Source organism: Cherax quadricarinatus, chromosome 71, assembly GCF_038502225.1.
Source record: "Cherax quadricarinatus isolate ZL_2023a chromosome 71, ASM3850222v1, whole genome shotgun sequence".
Classification (NCBI taxonomy): domain Eukaryota; kingdom Metazoa; phylum Arthropoda; class Malacostraca; order Decapoda; family Parastacidae; genus Cherax; species Cherax quadricarinatus.
This window is the reverse complement of record NC_091362.1, coordinates 23,220,759-23,242,274: the sequence shown is the minus strand read 5'-3', so window position 1 is coordinate 23,242,274 and position 21,516 is coordinate 23,220,759. Positions and strand designations below refer to the sequence as shown.

At 41.2% G+C, this 21,516-nt stretch overlaps 2 protein-coding genes across 8 annotated transcripts in view; one reads left to right on the top strand and one right to left on the bottom strand.

Annotated features, from left to right (window-relative positions):
• mr (anaphase promoting complex subunit morula) overlaps window positions 1-15,843 on the bottom strand; it is a 51,008-nt gene extending 35,165 nt beyond the window's left edge. For both annotated transcript variants that reach the window (XM_070100177.1, XM_070100178.1), the window contains exons 1-6: window positions 15,344-15,843; window positions 10,983-11,089; window positions 10,052-10,219; window positions 9,562-9,752; window positions 7,702-7,813; window positions 5,526-5,664 (exon numbers count right to left, since the gene is read on the bottom strand). In XM_070100177.1, the coding sequence (XP_069956278.1) occupies window positions 5,526-5,664; window positions 7,702-7,813; window positions 9,562-9,752; window positions 10,052-10,219; window positions 10,983-11,089; window positions 15,344-15,826 (1,200 nt within the window). In that variant the 5' untranslated portion in view covers window positions 15,827-15,843. The remainder of the gene's footprint in view (window positions 1-5,525; window positions 5,665-7,701; window positions 7,814-9,561; window positions 9,753-10,051; window positions 10,220-10,982; window positions 11,090-15,343) is intronic.
• A 2,565-nt stretch (window positions 15,844-18,408) lies between these two features.
• LOC128700393 (E3 ubiquitin-protein ligase rnf168) overlaps window positions 18,409-21,516 on the top strand; it is a 46,606-nt gene continuing 43,498 nt past the window's right edge. For 2 of the 6 annotated variants that reach the window (XM_053793591.2, XM_053793590.2), the window contains exon 1: window positions 18,409-18,788. In XM_053793591.2, the coding sequence (XP_053649566.2) occupies window positions 18,592-18,788 (197 nt within the window). In that variant the 5' untranslated portion in view covers window positions 18,409-18,591. The remainder of the gene's footprint in view (window positions 18,789-21,516) is intronic. The other 4 variants (XM_053793589.2, XM_053793592.2, XM_053793587.2 and 1 more) reach the window with 3 other exon arrangements.

The window sequence follows — 21,516 nt, the reverse complement described above, 5'->3', positions numbered from 1 at the left end:
CAGTGCCTGCATTCTGAAGGAGGGGTGGTGGGCTTGTTGAAGCTCATCTGAGCTGTAATGTTGGCATGCTTCTGGGAAGATAGTGACTGAGTGAAAGATGAAGTTTTTCTTCTTTTTTGGAGGCACCCTACTTTGGTGTGTCTTTGGCATATACTTATTATATATCAAATTTAGGTATTTTATAGCATTGTAAAGAAATGTAATGAATGTTTGTAATGCGATAATGTGCCTGGATCAGAACTGAAAGAATTTTTGCTCTCATTCAAGCAGCAACACTCAGTAGTTAATTATTATTATTATTATTATTTTTTTTTATTATCAAACCGGCCGATTCCCACCAAGGCAGGGTGGCCCGAAAAAGAAAAACTTTCACCATCATTCACTCCATCACTGTCTTGCCAGAAGGGTGCTTTACACTACAGTTTTTAAACTGCAACATTAACACCCCTCCTTCAGAGTGCAGGCACTGTACTTCCCATCTCCAGGACTCAAGTCCGGCCTGCCGGTTTCCCTGAACCCCTTCATAAATGTTACTTTGCTCACACTCCAACAGCACGTCAAGTATTAAAAACCATTTGTCTCCATTCACTCCTATCAAACACGCTCACGCATGCCTGCTGGAAGTCCAAGCCCCTCGCACACAAAACCTCCTTTACCCCCTCCCTCCAACCTTTCCTAGGCCGACCCCTACCCCGCCTTCCTTCCATTACAGACTGATACACTCTTGAAGTCATTCTGTTTCGCTCCATTCTCTCTACATGTCCGAACCACCTCAACAACCCTTCCTCAGCCCTCTGGACAACAGTTTTGGAAATCCCGCACCTCCTCCTAACTTCCAAACTATGAATTCTCTGCATTATATTCACACCACACATTGCCCTCAGACATGACATCTCCACTGCCTCCAGCCTTCTCCTCGCTGCAACATTCATCACCCATGCTTCACACTCATATAAGAGCGTTGGTAAAACTATACTCTCATACATTCCCCTCTTTGCCTCCAAGGACAAAGTTCTTTGTCTCCACAGACTCCTAAGTGCACCACTCACTCTTTTCCCCTCATCAATTCTATGATTCACCTCATCTTTCATAGACCCATCCGCTGACACGTCCACTCCCAAATATCTGAATACATTCACCTCTTCCATACTCTCTCCCTCCAATCTGATATCCAATCTTTCATCACCTAATCTTTTTGCTATCCCCATAACCTTACTCTTTCCTGTATTCACTTTTAATTTTCTTCTTTTGCATACCCTACCAAATTCATCCGCCAATCTCTGCAACTTCTCTTCAGAATCTCCCAAGAGCACAGTGTCATCAGCAAAGAGCAACTGTGACAACTCTCACTTTATGTGTGATTCTTTATCTTTTAACTCCACGCCTCTTGCCAAGACCCTCGCATTTACTTCTCTTACAACCCCATCTATAAATATATTAAACAACCACGGTGACATCACACATCCTTGTCTAAGGCCTACTTTTACTGGGAAATAATTTCCCTCTTTCCTACATACTCTAACTTGAGCCTCACTATCCTAGTAAAAACTCTTCACTTCTTTCAGTAACCTACCTCCTACACCTTACACCTGCAACATCTGCCACATTGCCCCCCTATCCACCCTGTCATACACCTTTTCCAAACCCATAAATGCCACAAAGACCTCTTTAGCCTTATCTAAATACTGTTCACTTATGTGTTTCACTGTAAACACCTGGTCCACACACCCCCTACCTTTCCTAAAGCCTCCTTGTTCATCTGCTATCCTATTCTCCGTCTTACTCTTAATTCTTTCAATAATAACTCTACCATACACTTTACCAGGTATACTCAACAAACTTATCCCCTTATAATTTTTGCACTCTCTTTTGTGCCCTTTGCCTTTATACAAAGGAATTATGCATGCTCTCTGCCAATCCCTAGGTACCTTACCTTCTTCCATACATTTATTAAATAATTGCACCAACCACTCCAAAACTATATCCCCACCTGCTTTTAACATTTCTATCTTTATCCCATCAATCCCAGCTGCCTTACCCCCTTTCATTTTACCTACTGCCTCATGCACTTCCCCCATACTCACAACTGGCTCTTCCTCACTCCTACAAGATGTTATTCCTCCTTGCCCTATACATGAAATCACAGCTTCCCTATCTTCATCAACATTTAACAATTCCTCAAAATATTCCCTCCATCTTCCCAATACCTCTAACTCTCCATTTGATAACTCTCCTCTCCTATTTTTAACTGACAAATCCATTTGTTCTCTAGGCTTCCTTAACTTGTTAATCTCACTCCAAAACTTTTTCTTATTTTCAACAAAATTTGTTGATAACATCTCACCCACTCTCTCATTTGCTCTCTTTTTACATTGCTTCACCACTCTCTTAACCTCTCTCTTTTTCTGCATATACTCTTCCCTCCTTGCATCACTTCTACTTTGTAAAAACTTCTCATATGCTAACTTTTTCTCCCTTACTACTCTCTTTACATCATCATTCCACCAATCGCTCCTCTTCCCTCCCGCACCCACCTTCCTGTAATCACAAACTTCTGCTGAACACTCCAACACTACATTTTTAAACCTACCCCATACCTCTTCGACCCCATTGCCTATGCTCTCATTAGCCCAACTATCCTCCAATAGCTGTTTATATCTTACCCTAACTGCCTCCTCTTTTAGTTTATATACCTTCACCTCTCTCTTCCCTGATGCTTCTATTCTTCTTGTATCCCATCTACCTTTTACTCTCAGTGTAGCTACAACTAGAAAGTGATCTGATATATCTGTGGCCCCTCTATAAACATGTACATCCTGAAGTCTACTCAACAGTCTTTTATCTACCAATACATAATCCAACAAACTACTGTCATTTCGCCCTACATCATATCTTGTATACTTATTTATCCTCTTTTTCTTAAAATATGTATTACCTATAACTAAACCCCTTTCTATACAAAGTTCAATCAAAGGGCTCCCATTTTCATTTACACCTGGCACCCCAAACTTATCTACCACACCCTCTCTAAAAGTTTCTCCTACTTTAGCATTCAGGTCCCCTACCACAATTATTCTCTCACTTGGTTCAAAGGCTCCTATACATTCACTTAACATCTCCCAAAATCTCTCTCTCTCCTCTACATTCCTCTCTTCTCCAGGTGCATACACGCTTATTATGACCCACTTTTCGCATCCAACCTTTACTTTAATCCACATAATTCTTGAATTTACACATTCATATTCTCTTTTCTCCTTCCGTAACTGATCCTTCAACATTACTGCTACCCCTTCCTTTGCTCTAACTCTCTCAGATACTCCAGATTTAATCCCATTTATTTCCCCCCACCGAAACTCCCCTACCCCCTTCAGCTTTGTTTCGCTTAGGACCAGGACATCCAACTTCTTTTCATTCATAACATCAGCAATCATCTGTTTCTTGTCATCCGCACTACATCCATGCACATTCAAGCATCCCAGTTTTATAATGTTTTTCTTCTTCTCTTTTTTAGTAAATGTCTACAGGAGAAGGGGTTACTAGCCCATTGCTCCCGGCATTTTAGTCGCCTCATACGACACGCATGGCTTACGGAGGAAAGATTCTTTTCCACTTCCCCATGGACAATAGAAGAAATGAAGAAGAACAAGAGCTATTTAGAAAAAGGAGAAAAACCTAGATGTATGTATATATACAGTGGACCCCCGCTTAACGATCACCTCCAAATGCGACCAATTATGTAAGTGTATTTATGTAAGTGCATTTGTACGTGTATGTTTGGGGGTCTGAAATGGACTAACGTACTTCACAATATTCCTTATGGGAAAAAATTCGGTCAGTACTGGCACCTGAACATACTTCTGGAATGAAAAAATATTGTTAACCCGAGGTCCACTGTATATGCATGTGCGTGTCTGTGAAGTGTGACCAAAGTGTAAGTAGGAGTAGCAAGATATCCCTGTTATCTAGCGTGTTTATGAGACAGAAAAAGAAACCAGCAATCCTACCATCGTGCAAAACAGTTACAGGTTTCTGTTTCACAGGCATCTGGCAGGACGGTAGTACTTCCCTGGGTGGTTGCTGTCTACCAACCTACTGCCTATGGTTATTATTCAGTTTAATAGAATACAGTATGGTACATTACTCTACAATATAAAATAGTAAAAATCTGAGCTGAAAGAAGAAAAATTTGAGTTTACATTTTTGTGCATTATTATGAGGGTATCAAATGATTTAGATAAAGAAAAATTGGATATCAAATTGGAGAGGAGTATGGAAGGAGTGAATGTTTTCAGATACTTGGAAGTTGATATGTCAGTGGATGCATTTATGAAGGATCAGGTTAATCATAGAATTGATGAAGGAAAAAAGGTGAGTGGTGCATTGAGGTATATGTGGAGACAAAAAACGTTATCTATGGAGGCAAAGAAGGGAATGTATGAAAGTACAGTGGTACCAATACTCTTATATGGGTGTGAAGCTTGGGTTGTAAATGCTGCAGCGAGGAGATGGTTGGAGGCAGTGGAGATGTCCTGTTTAAGGGCAATGTGTGGTCTAAATATTATGCAGAAAATTCGGAGTGTGGAAATTAGGAGGTGTGGAGTTAATAAAAGTATTAGTCAGAGGGCAGAAGAGGGGTTGTTGAGGTGGTTTGGTCATTTAGAGTGAATGGATCAAAGTAGAATGACATGGAGAGCATATAAATCTGTAGGGGAAGGAAGGCGGGGTAGGGGTCGTCCTCGAAAAGGTTGGAGGGAGGGGGTAAAGGAGGTGTTGTGGGAAAGGGGCTTGGACTTCCAGCAAGCATGCATGAGCATGTTAGATAGGAGTGAATGGAGACGAATGGTATTTGGGACATGACGAGTTGTTGGAGTGTAAGCAGGGTAATATTTAGTGAAGGGATTCAGGGAAACCCGTTATTTAGCCGGACTTGAGTCCTGGAAATGGGAAGTATAATGCCTGCACTTTAAAGGAGGGGTTTGGGATATTGGCAGTTTGGAGGGATATGTTGTGCATCTTCATATGTATATGCTTCTAAACTGATGTATTCTGAGTACCTCTGCAAAAACAGTGATTGTGTGAGAGTGAGGTGAAAGTGTTGAATGATGATGATGAAAGTATTTTCTTCTCGGGGATTTTCTTTCTTTTTGGGCCACCCTGCTTTGGTGGGAGACGGCTGACTTGTTAACCCTTAAACGGTCCCAACGTATATATACCCAGGCGTCCCAAATTTTTTTCATATGGCACACATTGAGTGCGCACACCCATTCTCTCATGTCTAGGCAACTCAGGCCTATTGTGCCAATGTTGAATGAATGACAAATGAAACGTATATATACATTTGGGGCACTACACGAGAGAATATATATATACGTTTGGACCGTTTAAGGGTTAAAAAAAAAAAAAAAAAAAGTGATAAACCCACTAGAGTCATACAGAGTGAGATGACTGAAGTAAATTAAAGGGGAAAATAAAGAATTATTACTGTAGACTTCCTCATGCCTTCACAGAATACTAATATAACCAACCTTCTCAAGCTGGCTAATACGTGACTGGTCATACGAGTCTCGGCAAGTGGCAGTGACATGATCAGTGATGACAGTGAGCAACAGTGATGATATAATGTCACCAGCAAGTCTCTCTAGCAAGTCTAACTCCAGCAACTGTCTGGTACACAAACACATATTAGTATTCACATTTTATTAAAACATTATTATTATTATAATTAAAACTACGCACTAAACAATATTAAAACCTTAAAACTGAAATAAACATTACAAAATACAATATACAGTACAGTACAATGATACACTCCTAATATGTACTGGTATACTGTAACGATGAATTGTAAATTCATAAATGAAGGCAACCTAAACTTTTAGGAACAGCAGCTCTGGACTGAATATTTTACCAATTAACAAAGACAAAAGACTGAACTTGTGATAAACAAAATACCCTACCTTAGTGGGAGAATGCAAGAGTTAAAAAAAAAAACAACAAAAAAAAAAAAAAACTGAAAACTAATCATCTGGCACTGCTATTTTAGATGTCTTTTTAAAAGATAATCACTACATGTGTAACATTCACAATACTATATATATATTTTAAGTATATTTAGTTTCAATCACAGTATTTTTCTTTTAATTTGTGGAAAATGTCAGCAAGAGCCTGCTCCAGTATTTCTGCTTGCACTCTAGGTGTGAGCATGGTGTTCAGTATAACACCAGAAACTCACATCAGCTGAATAAGTCTGCAGCCAGTGCTCGTCTGGGAACTCTAAGAATAGTCTTCAGAAATCTCAACAAAGAGTTATTCAGGGTCCTTTATATAACATATATTAGGCCCATCTTGAAGTATACATCACTAGTATGGAACCCACATCTGAAAAAGCATGTTAAGAAACTGGAGAAAGTACAAAAGTCTGCAGCAAAGCATTTTTCCTGAGCTAAGGAGCATGAGCTAGGAGAAGCAGCTAATGGAACTTGACATATTGACACTGGAGGACAGAAGAACCATGGGGGACATGACAAACATGACAACATACAAAATAAAATTAAACAAGGATAGGCTGTTTGAGGCAAGAAACAGAAAGTTGGGAATACTGATAGAAGTTAAATTATCAGACAAGCCACAGAGATGTTAGAAAGTATTTATTCAGTCTCAAGAGTTTTTGGAAAGTGGAATGATCTTGGTGAGGAAGTGATGGAGAAAGGCTCCATACATAGTTTTAAGAGCAGGTATAATAGTGCCCATAAGGCTAAGAGGGAGTGAACCTGAAGAGTGGCAAGTTAAGAAGCAGGGCCTTGATGTGAGACTCCATCTCTGGGCCATGATCTGAGACTCCACCTCTGTGCCATAATCTGAGACTCTACCTCTGGGCCATGATCTGAGACTCCATCTCTGGGCCATGATCTGAGACTCCACCTCTGGGCCATGATCTGAGACTCCACCTCTGGGCCATGATCTGAGACTCCACCTCTGTGCCATAATCTGAGACTCTACCTCTGGGCCATGATCTGAGACTCCATCTCTGGGCCATGATCTGAGACTCCACCTCTGGGCCATGATCTGAGACTCCACCTCTGGGCCATGATCTGAGACTCCACCTCTGGGTCATGATCTAAGACTCCACCTCTGGGCCATGATCTGAGACTCCACCTCTGGGCCATGATCTGAGACTCCACCTCTGGGCCATGATCTGAGATTCCACCTCTGGGCCATGATCTGAGACTCCACCTCTGGGCCATGATCTGAGACTCCACCTCTGGGCCATTATCTGAGACTCCACCTCTGGGCCATAATCTGAGACTCCACCTCTTGGCCATAATCTGAGACTCCACCTCTGGACCATAATCTGAGACTCCACCTCTGGGCCATGATGAGACTCAACCTCTGGACCATGATGAGACTCAACCACAAATTGGTTTAAAGAACATTCTCCTTCGCTTACATTACACCTTATCCTTATATCTTTGGCCTCCATCTTTCTCTCCTCTTACCTCTCATCTCTTGTTTCTTCTTTATGTCACTTTTTTCTGTTTCTTTTTCATTAATTCCATAAATAACTGCAGTCAGTTATTATTTTATTTTCTGTATGTGTACAAGATTACAAGTATATAAGTATATAGTATAAGTGATAATACGAAAATCCTTAAACACATCAATTACAATAGTAGAATTCTTGTAGCTAGAAAGGTCACTTACTTATTAACTTGAGAAAAAGTGTTAGTTATAGCATGGCAATGACAAGCATCAGTCGGCGCATCACAACCGCCACACTTTACAACCTCATCTGCTCCTTCATCACATTCTTCCCCTGAAACAGCATTAAAAACATTACAAGAGGGAGAAAGAGTACAAAGAAGAGGAGACAAGGAGGAATGAGGAGGGAGGAAGAGGAGGTAGGAGGAAAAGGTAGAAAGAAGAAACAGGAAGAGGAATCATTAGGAAACTCAGTGATGATGGGTGAAAGTGTTGTGGTATGTAGCATGTCATCTGGCCTAATCACTGTAGATTAATATCCAGAATAAAATGTCCATTTCTTCAAGGAGTATAAATGGAACATTATACAGATCACCAGTATGAGAGATGAAATCTCATATGGGTTTGGATTGAGGAAAGTCAGAAGACAAATACAACCCTAACCTGAGAAGCCCAAGAAGTGAAGCCTCACAGTATCTGCCTTTTCATTAATTATTTAATTCCACACTAGTATTGTCAGGAAACAACAGAAAAGTCAAAGTAAGTACTTGCCCCCTAATTTTTGCATCTTGGTGGTAACTATCATATTGGTCTGACCCCCTGCTAGCAGCCAAAGCAACAAGGTAGGCCCTATGAAGCATTCCTACCCAAGAGCACCTACTGACACTGCCTAATGAAACACAAAGAGCAATACACAAGTCCATTCCTCCCAACAATAATAAGGTGTTAGGTAAATGGATACAGATGCAACTAATGTGACATTTTATTGTGGTGACATTATGCAAGAGTCTGACAAGGCTCATGGAGAAAAAAATGTTGCTACAATAAAATGTCACACTAGTTGCATCTGTGTCCATTTATCTAACAATTTGTCAATAATTCTACCATTATTACTAATGATAAGGTGGTTGTCTCAGAGGGCTAAAGACAGAGATAATAAGAACAAAAGACATATGGGTATGGAATTTAAAAAAAAAAAAAAAGGCCAGAGCAAGATAGCTGGGGGTGACTGCACAACCAGTTTAGTTGTATACTGCAGGATTATATATTTGATATTAATAAGCTAGTCCAGTAGATGTTAACTTTATTACTAAAGGCATCCTTAGCTCTTTTATCATATATTCTCACACCTACTTCTGTTGATCATCTTACTACAATTTTTTTTTTTTTCAACAAACTGGCCGTATCCCACCAAGGCAGGGTGGCCCAAAAAGAAAAACGAAAGTTTCTCTTTTTAAATCTAGTAATTTATACGGGAGAAGGGGTTACTAGCCCTTTGCTCCCGGCATTTTAGTCGCCTCTTACAACACGCATGGCTTACAGAGGAAGGATTCTGATCCACTTCCCCATGGAGATAAGAGGAAATAAACAACAAGAACTAGAAAGAAAATAGAAGAAAACCCAGAGGGATGTGTATATATATGCTTGTACATGTATGTGCAGTGTGACCTAAGTGTAAGTAGAAGTAGCAAGACATACCTGAAATCTTGCATGTTTATGAGACAGAAAAAAAGGACACCAGCATCCTACCATCATGTAAAACAATTACAGGCTTTCGTTTTACACTCACTTGGCAGGACGGTAGTACCTCCCTGGACGGTTGCTGTCTACCAACCTACTACCTAGGCTTACTACAAATATAACATTTAAAAGAAATAATATTCATGAACTTAAATATCATAAATACATTTAAGTTTACAAACTAATCAGCTATTTAATATCTCTAAATTTATGAGGCAGCTCTGAAAGATACCCATGGCTTCTCCTGGTGATCAAATAAGCAATATATTACCAATGTCATCATTGATGCAAGATTTTTATGAGAGGATTCTACTACATACAATACAGTAATATGAAACTCACCCTGGTTGCCACCTTCAGCATTATAAAAGACCTTGAAAGCTGCAGCATAAAATTTTTGAAGAAGGTTCGTAAATGAGGTTGGCATCTGGCTGTGTAAGGTAGCTCGTAAATGTAATTTGAAATGTTCCATCAGACCACCAGGGATACAATCTTCAAACTTGGCTCCACAATGTTCACATAACATTTCACACCTTTTGAAGCAGAGAAAGAAATTCAAATCACTGATAATACAGAAAATAATTAAAAGAGGAAAAAACAAAAATAATCTAGTCACATTTTTGACTGGTCATTTCTTCAGTGCAGTACTGGGTAATTTCATCTACCAGTACCAATAAAGTACAGTACAGTGTATTAACATTATTTGGCCTTTCACATTTTTAAATACCACAAGCATCTAGGGCATTTTTTAATAAAAATAATTAAGATATTGAAAGAAGCTTAACAATTTTATTTTATTGGTAAAATGAAATCTGCACAAAAGCTACTTTACCTATGTATTTGAGGCAAAAATGTGACAGCACTGCTGTAAAGCTCACTAACAGCAGTTGTTACTCTTGACATCACCTCCACACTCCCTTCACTCGCTCCCTCATATCTGCCACTCTCCTCAGTGTTGTAGGTAACAAAGTGGCTCCAGAATTTTGGCACAACTGACTGTCTGAAAAAATACCAATGGTAAAAATCAGTTACCCTTAATACAGTAAAGGTCAAATAAGAGAGACCCCATAAAGCAAAAGTCTGTTAAAAACAGACAAAAAAAATCTGTCTGGACAAAGGCTCAACATGTATGTTTAATGGATGAAGTGCTGAAAGGTACAGTAAATTGGTGTTGACAGGGATACCAAGTACAGTACAGCCTCTCCTCATCTAGCGAAATACTCGTTTACTGACGACTCGGACTTACAACGGGCTCTCTGACCACTATGCATACCTAAATAATGCATAACAGAGTTGATTTCCTCTATTCTAGTATTTATTACAATATACAGTAAACTACTGTATAAACATTTAAAAAATACCATAAATGTTATAAATGGTGCAAAGATGACATTAAAACAATATCAAAGACGGTTGACACAAACCCACTACCATTATAGTATGCTCCTCACTTAGCGACGAATTCGTTTACCGACATGGTATTAGGAACAGAACTCCGTCGTTAAGTGAGGAGAGGTTGCACTCTCATCCACTATTACTATGCATCCAAGCTGTCATTGGAAGTCATGTCAAAAATAATTTAAGGCAGCAAAGGGGCCTATCATAACCCATAGACACAAGAGAGAAATGTGGTCGAAATTGTTTTTGAGTGTTGGTGCAGTGCTAGCATTTCCTCATACTTCCATGGACAGGGAATCAGTCCAAGTCCAATACCTCTTCCATCCTGAAAAGTGCCTTTTTATAAGCTTATAATGTATTGGTACCTGATAGTAACCCAGATGGCATCTAGAGCCAGGTCAAGAACAAGTTGGCCAACTCCAAGCTGTTGTACCAGTCTCATTACTAGCTCCAGTTCATCACCATCACCCACCTGCAAGTCAAAACACATTTTACTCTCAAAACATATCACAAACATGTGAGTAACAGAAGTAAGGGCACTAAGTGATCACAGTTAGTGTACAGGCTCATGCTTAGAAGACGGAGAATTAAGTGTCCACCATTTATGGTGGGTTAGCACCTCACACAAAGAATATATGTAATAGAAAAGTCAATAACTATAACAAATCGTACTAATTATCTACATTTTTATACCATTTATTATTACATTTATTTATTATTGCTGTATTGTAGTACAGTAAATCCTCTCATAACACAGGGATGTGTTCCTGAAAATTGGTGCTGTATGGAAATTTGCTGTATGTGAAGTGAAGAACATGAAAAAAATAAGGATGTATTCCAAGGACTTTCTAAATTTGGAAGCCAATGTTTTGGTTCATGAAATAAATAAATTTCAGTGTTTCTTCAGAACTTTCTAGGTTTGTTCTACTGGAAGCTTATCATGACTGGATGTTTAGGCTCATTTATTAATAAGGTCATGAACTTTTTCAAGAGGATAAGGATGAGCAATATTACTGCTCCTTTTTCCTGGTTATTTTATTTATGTATACCTTTTCAGGATAGACTGAAAGGGGCAGATCTGTTTAACCCATTAGCAAATTTTTCCATTCATTTTGCCTGAACTTTTCTTTCCTATTCCTTACCTGGACTATGTCAGGGGTTCTACACTCACAATATGTTTCACCAGTCCTTCTAGCTACATGTATTAAATTGTGTAGGTATGGGTTACAGTAGTACAACACTTTTTCTTTTATCTGTGAACACACTCTCAATGGTAGCATCTAGATAATCAGTTTTTACATACTAGAGGGCTGGTAATTCTTATACTGATCCCTATTATTAATTATTACAATATTGTACTATGATCAGGATAAGAATGAATGCTTTTGACCTCAATAATATCCAAACTCGTTAATTACTTGGGAGAATTTAGTAAAATTATTGGCTAGCAATAACTAAATCTAACCTATTCTAGCTTAACCTAACCTGTGGTTCGTATGTCAATTTGCAGGCAGCCAGCAGTAACTGTCTGGCTGATTAGGCCCTGATTCACTGCGAGGCCTGGTCATGGACCAGGCCATGGGGGCACTGACCCCCATGGGGGGTCATGGACCAGGTCATGGGGGGGACTGACCCCCAGAACATCCTCCAGGTATATCTAACCCTAAATTTTGCTGTTGATTAACATGTGGTTATATATTTTAATAAGCTACCAAATCAGCTACCCGGACGGCTTGCTGACGTCAGAGACTTGTCCTGACACTTCAGAAATACGTATACTTTTTGTATTTAGTTTCCTAACTGCTGGAAGTATAATCAAGATTGACAGTTGTACAGGAAGTGATCAGGTAAAACATCAACTATCACAGTAATGAACTGTATACAATATATTGAACTTTGTGCACACGTCTTATGAGCCACCGCATACAATGCAACTTTATTTCTTTTCTGCAATATGCAAATCGTAGTTTGTTATTAAGCCTCTAATAGACTTATGTCTAGCATTATAGCCTTCAATAGTAATGGAGGGAAAGAAAGTGTTAAACCAGTAAACTGTTTAAAAAAGATGCAGTAAATAAAACTGAAAAGGATTCTGGATTGATGACTCTCTAATAGAGGCAGTTTTAAAACTTTATAATAGTCAAAATAATTTTTAACATGCATCATTAACACAAGAACATAAATACGAGAACACTGCAGTTGGCCTACTGACCCATGCTAAGCAGGTCTAACTCAGTCACTCATGTACTCATAACTAGTAGTGTCCTCGGCTCACACAATGAGGGTCCATTGTTATTATAACCAAACTAGGCGCTAAACCACCAGGGTCATACAGCAATGACACTGAGGGTCCAGGATCACTCCTTGGCACAGGTCAAATATTAATTTTATTTAGGCACATTATTATTATAATCAAGGGAGAAGCACTAAACCCGCAGAATTATACAGTTTACCTGGAGTACTGGACAGAGTTCCGAGGTTCAACGCCCCCGTGGCCTGGTCTGTGACCAGGCCTCAGGGTGGATCAGGGCCTGATCAACCAGGCTGTTACTGCTGGCCACACACAATCTAAAGAACAAACCACAGCCCAGTTCATCAGGTACTGACTTTAGGTGCTTGTCCAGTGCCTGCTTGAAGACAGCCAGGGGCCTATTGGTAATCCCCCTTTTGTATGCTGGGAGGCAGCTGAACAGTCTTGGGCCCCTAACACTTATTGTGTTGTCTCTTTTAATGTGCTAGTGGCACCCCTGTTTTTCATTGTGGGGGATGTTGCATCATCTGCTGAGTCTTTTGCTTTCGTAGGGAGTGATTTTCGTGTGCAAGTTTGGTACTAATCCCTCTAGGATTTTCCAAGTGTATATAATCATGTACGTATCTCTCCTGCCTGCATTCTAGGGAGTACGGGTTTAGGAACTTCAAGCATTCCCAGTAATTGAGGTGTTTTATCTCGGTTATGTGTGCCATGAAGGTTCTCTGTACATTTTCTAGGTCAACAATTTCACCTGCCATGAAAGGTGCTGGTAGGTGCAGCAATATTCCAGCCTATATAGAACTAGCGATCTGAAGAGTGTCATCATGGGCTTGGCATCCCTGGTTTTGAAGGTTCTCATTATCCATCCAGTCACATTTTAGCAGATGCGACTGATACAATATTATGGTCCTTGAAGGTGAGATCTTCCGGCATGATCACTCTCAGGTCTTTGATGTTAGTTTTTCACTCTATTGTGTGGTTGGAATTTGTTTTATACTCCGATGAAATTTTAATTTCCTCACGTTTACTGTATCAGAGTAGTTGAAATTTCTCATCACTGAACTTCGTGTTGTTTTCTGCAGCCCATTTAAAGATTTGGTTGATGTCCGCCTGGAGCCTTGCAGTGTCTTCAATGGAGAACACTGCCTGTGGGGGGAGGGGGGTATGTGGAAGGTATTTAGGTTTAATTCAGGGAACTGGAGTATAGATCCAATTCCATAGATCAAGAGCCCCTCACAAACATCAAGGAACCTTTTTTGAAGGGTTATTTAGGCACAGGTACACATACCTGGAGTTTCCTGTAGAGGGTTTTGGGGGTCAATGCCCCCGCGGCTTGGTCTGAGACCAGGCCTCATGGTGAATCAGGGTCTGATCAACCTGGCTGTTACTGCTGGCCACACGCAAGCTGACGTACGAACCACAGCCCGGTTGGTCAGGTACTGACTTTAGGTGCCTGTCCAGTGCCTTCTTGAAGACAGCCAGGGGTCTACTGGTAATCCCCCTTAAGTATGCTGGGAAGCAGTTGAACAGTCTTGGGCCCCGGACACTTATTGTGTTGTCTCTCAATGTACTCCTGGTGCCCCTGCTTTTCATTGGGGGAATGTTGCCTCTCCTGCCGAGTCTTCTGCTTTCATTGGGAGTAGTAGACAGCCGGGCTGTGGCTCGTACGTTGGTTTGCGTGCAGCCAGCAGCAACAGCCTGGTTGATCAGGCTCTGATCCACCAGGAGGCCTGGTCACAGACCGGGCCGCGGGGGCGTTGACCCCCGGAACTCTCTCCAGGTAAACTCCAGGCAGGTTTGGTACCAATCCCTCCAGGACCTTCCAAGTGTATATTATCATGTATCTCTCTCGCTTGCATTCCAGGGAATACAGATCAAGGACCTTCAACCATTCGCAGTAATTTAGGTTCCTTATTGTACTTTTGTGTGCCATGAAAGTTCTTTGTACACTCTCCAGGTCTGCAATGTCGCCAGCCTTGAAGTACAGTTATCATATATAGTGTAAATTACCTAAGATAACCCAAAAAGGTCATACAAAGTGACTTAGATATGTTTCCTTACATCTGCTGTCCCTGTTCACCTGTAAGTAGGTACCTAGGTGTTAGTCATTTAACACCTGCTGTCCCTGTTCACCTGTAAGTAGGTGCCTGGGTGTTAGTCAACTGGGGAAGCGCTAAACCTTTACGTCATACAGATTACATTCATGGGGAAGCGCTAAACCCATTCGGGTAAAACAGCGCTTGGGGAAATGGGAGGTAATCAGGTTTGATCCAAGGGTGGAGAGCCCCAAACCCTTGGATCAGAAGCCCTTCAGCAGCTACTTGAAGGAGCCAAACCAGTGAGGCTGATACAAAAGTTGAGCAGTGATACTCTGGCTTGATCAGCTCCAGTTCCCTGAATCAAGATCCTGGTATATCATCATCATGATGACACACCAGGAAAGGTTCATCATCATGCACAAAGTCTCATACTCACATCTCCAAAATTTCCCTCAATAAAGAAGGATTTTTTGATAATTTCCCATTGTTGCTTTGAATTTGCTGCCATCTTTGTTGTTATTGTTGTGGCGACGACGACGACCAGGACGACGACGATACCAGTGACGACCATGATCAGGACGACGACGATACCAGTGACGACCATGATCAGGACCACAACGATAACGATGATCAGGACGACGATACCAGTGACGACCATGATCAGGACCACAACGATAACGATGATCAGGACGACGATACCAGTGACGACCATGATCAGGACCACAACGATAACGATGATCAGGACGACGATACCAGTGACGACCATGATCAGGACCACGACGATACCAGTGACGACCATGATCAGGACCACGACGATACCAGTGACGACCATGATCAGGACCACAACGATAACGATGATCAGGACGACGATACCAGTGACGACCATGATCAGGACGACGACGATACCAGTGACGACCATGATCAGGACGACGACGATACCAGTGACGACTATGATCAGGACCACGACGATACCAGTGACGACCATGATCAGGACGACGACGATACCAGTGACGACCATGATCAGGACCACGACGATAACGATGATCAGGACGACGATACCAGTGACGACCATGATCAGGCCGACGACGATACCAGTGACGACCATGATCAGGACGACGACGATACCAGTGACGACCATGATCAGGACCACGACGATACCAGTGACGACCATGATCAGGACGACGACGATACCAGTGACGACCATGATCAGGACCACGACGATACCAGTGACGACCATGATCAGGACGACGACGATACCAGTGACGACCATGATCAGAACCACGACGATACCAGTGACGACCATGATCAGGACCACGACGATACCAGTGACGACCATGATCAGGACCACGACGATACCAGTGACGACCATGATCAGGACCACGACGATACCAGTGACGACCATGATCAGGACCACGACGATACCAGTGACGACCATGATCAGGACCACGACGATACCAGTGACGACCATGATCAGGACGACGACGATACCAGTGACGACCATGATCAGGACCACGACGATACCAGTGACGACCATGATCAGGACCACGACACCAGTGACGACCATGATCAGGACCACGACGATAACTATGATCAGGACGACACCAATGACGACCATGATCAGGACGACGACACCAGTGACGACCATGATCAGGACGACGACAGTGACGACGATAACTATGATGAGGACGACGACACCAGCGACGACGACAACCATGATAAAGATGACGACAGCGACAACGACAATGATCAGGACGACGACGGCGACACCAGTGACGACGATAACTAGATGACACCAGCGACGACGACGACAACCATGATGAGGACGACGACAGCCATGATGACAGCGATACCAGCGACGACGACGACGACCATGATGAGGACGACAGCGACGACGACAACCATGATGACAGCAACACCAGTGACGACGACCATGATCAACACGATCACACCAGCGACGACGACAACCATGATAAGGATGCCGACAATGATCAGGACGACGACAGCGACACCAGCGACGATGATAACTATGAGGACGACACCAGCGACGACGACGACCATGAGGACTACGACAGAGACACCAGCGACGACCATGATCAGGACGACGACAGCGACATCAGCAACGACCATGATGACGACAACCATGATGAGGACAACAGCGACACCAGCAAAGACGACGACGACCATGATCAGCACAACGACACCAGCAACGACAACAACCATGATGAGGACAGCTACGACGATGATGAAAACGACAGCGACACCAGCGACGACGACCATGATCAGGACGACAGCGACAACCATGAGGACGACGATATCGCCACCAGCGACGACGACAACCACGAGGATGGCGATACTAGCGACGACAACGACGGTAGCAGTGACGGTGGTAGCGGCGACGATAAAAACGACTACAACGACAACGGTAGCAGTGACGACGACGTCGGTATCAGTGACGACGACGGTAGTAGAGATAACGATGGTAGCAACGACGACAACGACGACGGTGGCAGTGACGACGACGGTAGCAGAGACAACGATGACAGCGATGGTTGGTGGCAACAACGACACAACCAAAGAAAATGAATTTAGTTACATATATAGTTAACTTTGGTGTATTATATTAAGGTCATTGTAGCTCATGCTATAAGACATTCTTGGACAGGTACAGGCACTACCTTCCACTCCATTATTGCTGTACAATATAAGGTGTTTGAAGCCTGACCATCTACTGTAGGTGGCTGTAATTCATCTTGATCTACATGCTCTCTTGAAGTTAGTTTAATTAATATGTTTATTATGCACCCCATACCCATCCTGTGGGAGGTAGTCAAAAGATTACAAAGGTACATAATGGGTCCAGGAACTGGACCCCATACGGCTCTCTTGAACCAAAGATGAATCTCAACGTTTTGTCCTGGGTGATTTGTGGGCTGTCTTTCATTGTATTTGTTAAGGCAGAGTACCATGAAGAACAAGAATAATGTATATGGCACTATATAAGAGCTAGACATAGGGTCATACGAGCCTCATTAGGTAGACACTGTGCCTGGTATTCTATTTCTTCACTACATTGTTCCCTATCAATTCTACTGACATGTTTGGGTCAAAGGAGATTCCCAGATAATTCACTGAAGATACTGCAATGATGGCTGCCCCATTACACTAGACTTTGAAAGTATTTCACCTTTTCAGTGCACTTTTCGTGCCGAAGAGTATGACTTCTATCTTCCCGAGGTGCAGCGATAGTTTTTTTTTTTTTATCTAGTAACCATTTACTGCAGGACTCTAGTTCTAGTAATAGTACAGCTGCAGGACTCTAGTTATAGTGACAGTACAGCTGCACGACTCTAGTTCTAGTGATAATACATTAACAGTGAAGAAAGGAAGCCAGTTATAGATAAACTATCTGAGGTGCACCTGTCAAAGACCTCAGTGGAAATAAGTCACTTTGACTTTTGAGTTATCCTAGGTAATCTACACATATGCTGCTATGTATGATAATTTATGTAACTGTATTTAAGTGTACCTGAATAAAAACTTACTTACCTAAATCAAGTTACAAAGAAGAAGAAGAAGAGTGTGATGCCGTCACTGACCCTATAAACACTAACAAGAAGAATTTGGCGGAGAGTGAGTGAGAGTTGATGAAGATTGTTACAAGTATCCTGAAGACACAGTGTAGTGATGGCCACACTGACTGATGTTTCACTGTCTTCTACACTTGCTAAGACACAGTTATCCCTCGCTGATGTTATGTGTCCAATATGTCTGTCAATATTGGTAGAGCCGGTGACACTGCCTTGTTCACACTCCCTGTGTAGGCCTTGTTTCAACCAACATCTAGCCAAGACTTCCCTAGAATGTCCAATATGCAGACGAAGGTAATGTATGACTTATATCTGCCCCATTAACTCGTTTACGTGCCTAAATGACCGCACTGGAAATAAGTCACTTTGTCTTTATTTTTTTTTTTTGGGGGGGTTATCTTCGGTTCTCTACATATATGCTGCTATATATGATAATCCATGTAACTGTATATGTGTATATCTGAATAAGTTTACTTACTATCTTACTGTCTTGATATTTGTACTTAAGTGTACCTTGCATAAATAAACTTACTAATAGACTTTTTTGTTAAGGTTAGCAACTTAAAACATTATTGCAGGAGTGCAGTACTTACCAGTGGCCAGGCCGCAAACACCTGTTATTATACTACTAAAAGACTGGAATAAATAAAATTATTTAGGCACAGGTACAGGAGGGGCCCCCGCTTTACAGTGCTTCACTTTACAGCATTTTGCTAATGCAGCAATTTTCATTTGTAGCCATTTTTCATTAATTCAGACTTTGTATAATAAATATATTCACGACTCGCTATAAGCTAAGGATGAAAGTATTTTAAGGTGAGTAATATGTGTACTGCATATGCAATTTTTTAGGCCTAGCTCTATTGCTCACTTAATATATGATAGCATAAACATGTTATCAGGCTTTTATATACTTTTGAGAGTGAAAAAACATTTGTTTTGCTTTACAGTGGTAGCCCTGAACCTAACCTGCTGTATAATGATATTTTATACATCCCAGCAATTCCAGGAACAGCTGTTAAAAATTGACCACTGTCTGGAAAATCTTCCAGCTCCTGCACCCAACATCTTACTCCTGGGGGATTTCAACTTAAGGCACCTAAAATGGAGGAATATAGCAAATAATATTGTTGCAGTAATAACACCAGGAGGCAGCTCTGATGAAAACTCATACTCACACGAGCTTTTAAATCTCTGCACAGAATTCAATTTAAACCAGCAAATAATTCAAATTCAAATTCAAATTCAAAGTTTATTCTCTATAAAGATTACAATGTTGAATTTACAGAATTTGGTTGTTGTGTGGTTTACATGTAGTTAAATAATGATTACAGAGTGTACCACTAGAACGCCTAGCATGGCTAGGCATTTCGGGCAGACTTAATTTAATTCATTATTTTAAAATATTACAAATTATGAGGTAAGTTGGTATTATGGCTAAGTGACTAAATACTAGTTTGTGAGTTTAGCAATGTGAATGCTTTTGTTTTGGCACAGTACATAGTTTCAGTATTGGAGTATCATAGGATTCATTATTTTAAGATTGAGATTAATATTTCTGTTTATGGTCAAATGGGTGAGTGAGTGTAAGTGTGAACCACCAGGTGGTATTCGTGTAGTTAGTTGATGGGGTTTATCAGGGAGATAAGATGTTTTCTAATGGTAGTTTTGAAGGTGATGAATGTGTCTGCAGTTCTAGAGTTCTCAGGTAGGGTGTTCCAGATTTTAGGGCCTTTGACATACATTGAATTTTTGTAAAGGTTTAGTCGGACATGGGGAATGTCGTAGAGATGTTTGTGTCTGGTGTTATGCCTGTGGGTTCTGTCACAACTATCAAGAAAGTGTTTTAGGTCAAGGTTGATATTGGAGTTTAAGGTCCTGTAGATATAGATTGCACAGTAGTAAGTGTGGATGTACTGAACAGGGAGTAAGTTTAGATATATGAAGAGTGGGGGGGTGTGTTGCCAGGGATGGGATTTAGTGATTATTCTTACTGCAGCTTTTTATTGGGTTATTATTAGCTTTAGGTGTGTTGCTGCAGTTGATCCCCAAGCACAAATAGCATAGATGAGGTATGGATAAATAAGTGAGTGGTATAGTGTGAGAAGGGCATTTTGCGGCATGTAGTATCGTATCTTGGAGAGGATCCCAACTGTTTTGGATACTTTTTTGGTTATGTGTTGGATATGGGTGCTGAAATTCAGGTTGTTGTCAAGGTATAGGCCTAGGAATTTGCCCTCATTATGTCTGGTAATTAGAGTGTTGTCGATCTTAATGTTAATTTGTGCATCTCCTGCTCTGCTACCAAACATAATATAGTAGGTTTTGTCAGTGTTAAGCGTAAGTTTATTGGCTGTCATCCAAGTCGATATTTTGATCAGCTCCTCGTTAACAATGGTGTTGAGGGTGGCAAGATTAGGGTGAGAGATGACATAAGTCGTGTCGTCAGCAAAGAGAATGGGTTTCAGGTGTTGGGATACGTTTGGAAGATCATTGATGTATATGAGGAAGAGCAGGGGACCAAGGACACTTCCCTGCGGAACTCCAGTATCAAGTGGCCGTGTTGTTGATGCTGTGTCTTTAATGGTAACATACTGATACCTATTAGTAAGGTAAGATTTGAAATAAGCAAGCGCATGGCCTCTTATACCGTAATGGTCAAGTTTGTGGAGTAGGATGTCATGGTCTACTGTGTCAAAAGCTTTTCTTAGGTCAATAAAAATTCCTAGTGGATATTCCTTATTTTCCAATGCTGTGTAAAGCAGATCTAGCATTTTTATGATTGCATCATTAGTGCTTTTATTTTTCCTAAATCCAAATTGGCAGGGGTTGAGTATGCTTTGTGCTGTTATAAATGAATATAGTCTCCTGTGCACGAGTTTCTCAAAGATTTTGGATAGCAATGGTAAGTTTGATATTGGCCTATAGTTGTTTAAGTCTGTAGGGTCACCACCTTTATGTATTATTGTAACCCTTGCCATCTTGAGTAGTTTCGGGAAGGTGCTAGTTTCTAGTGACTTGT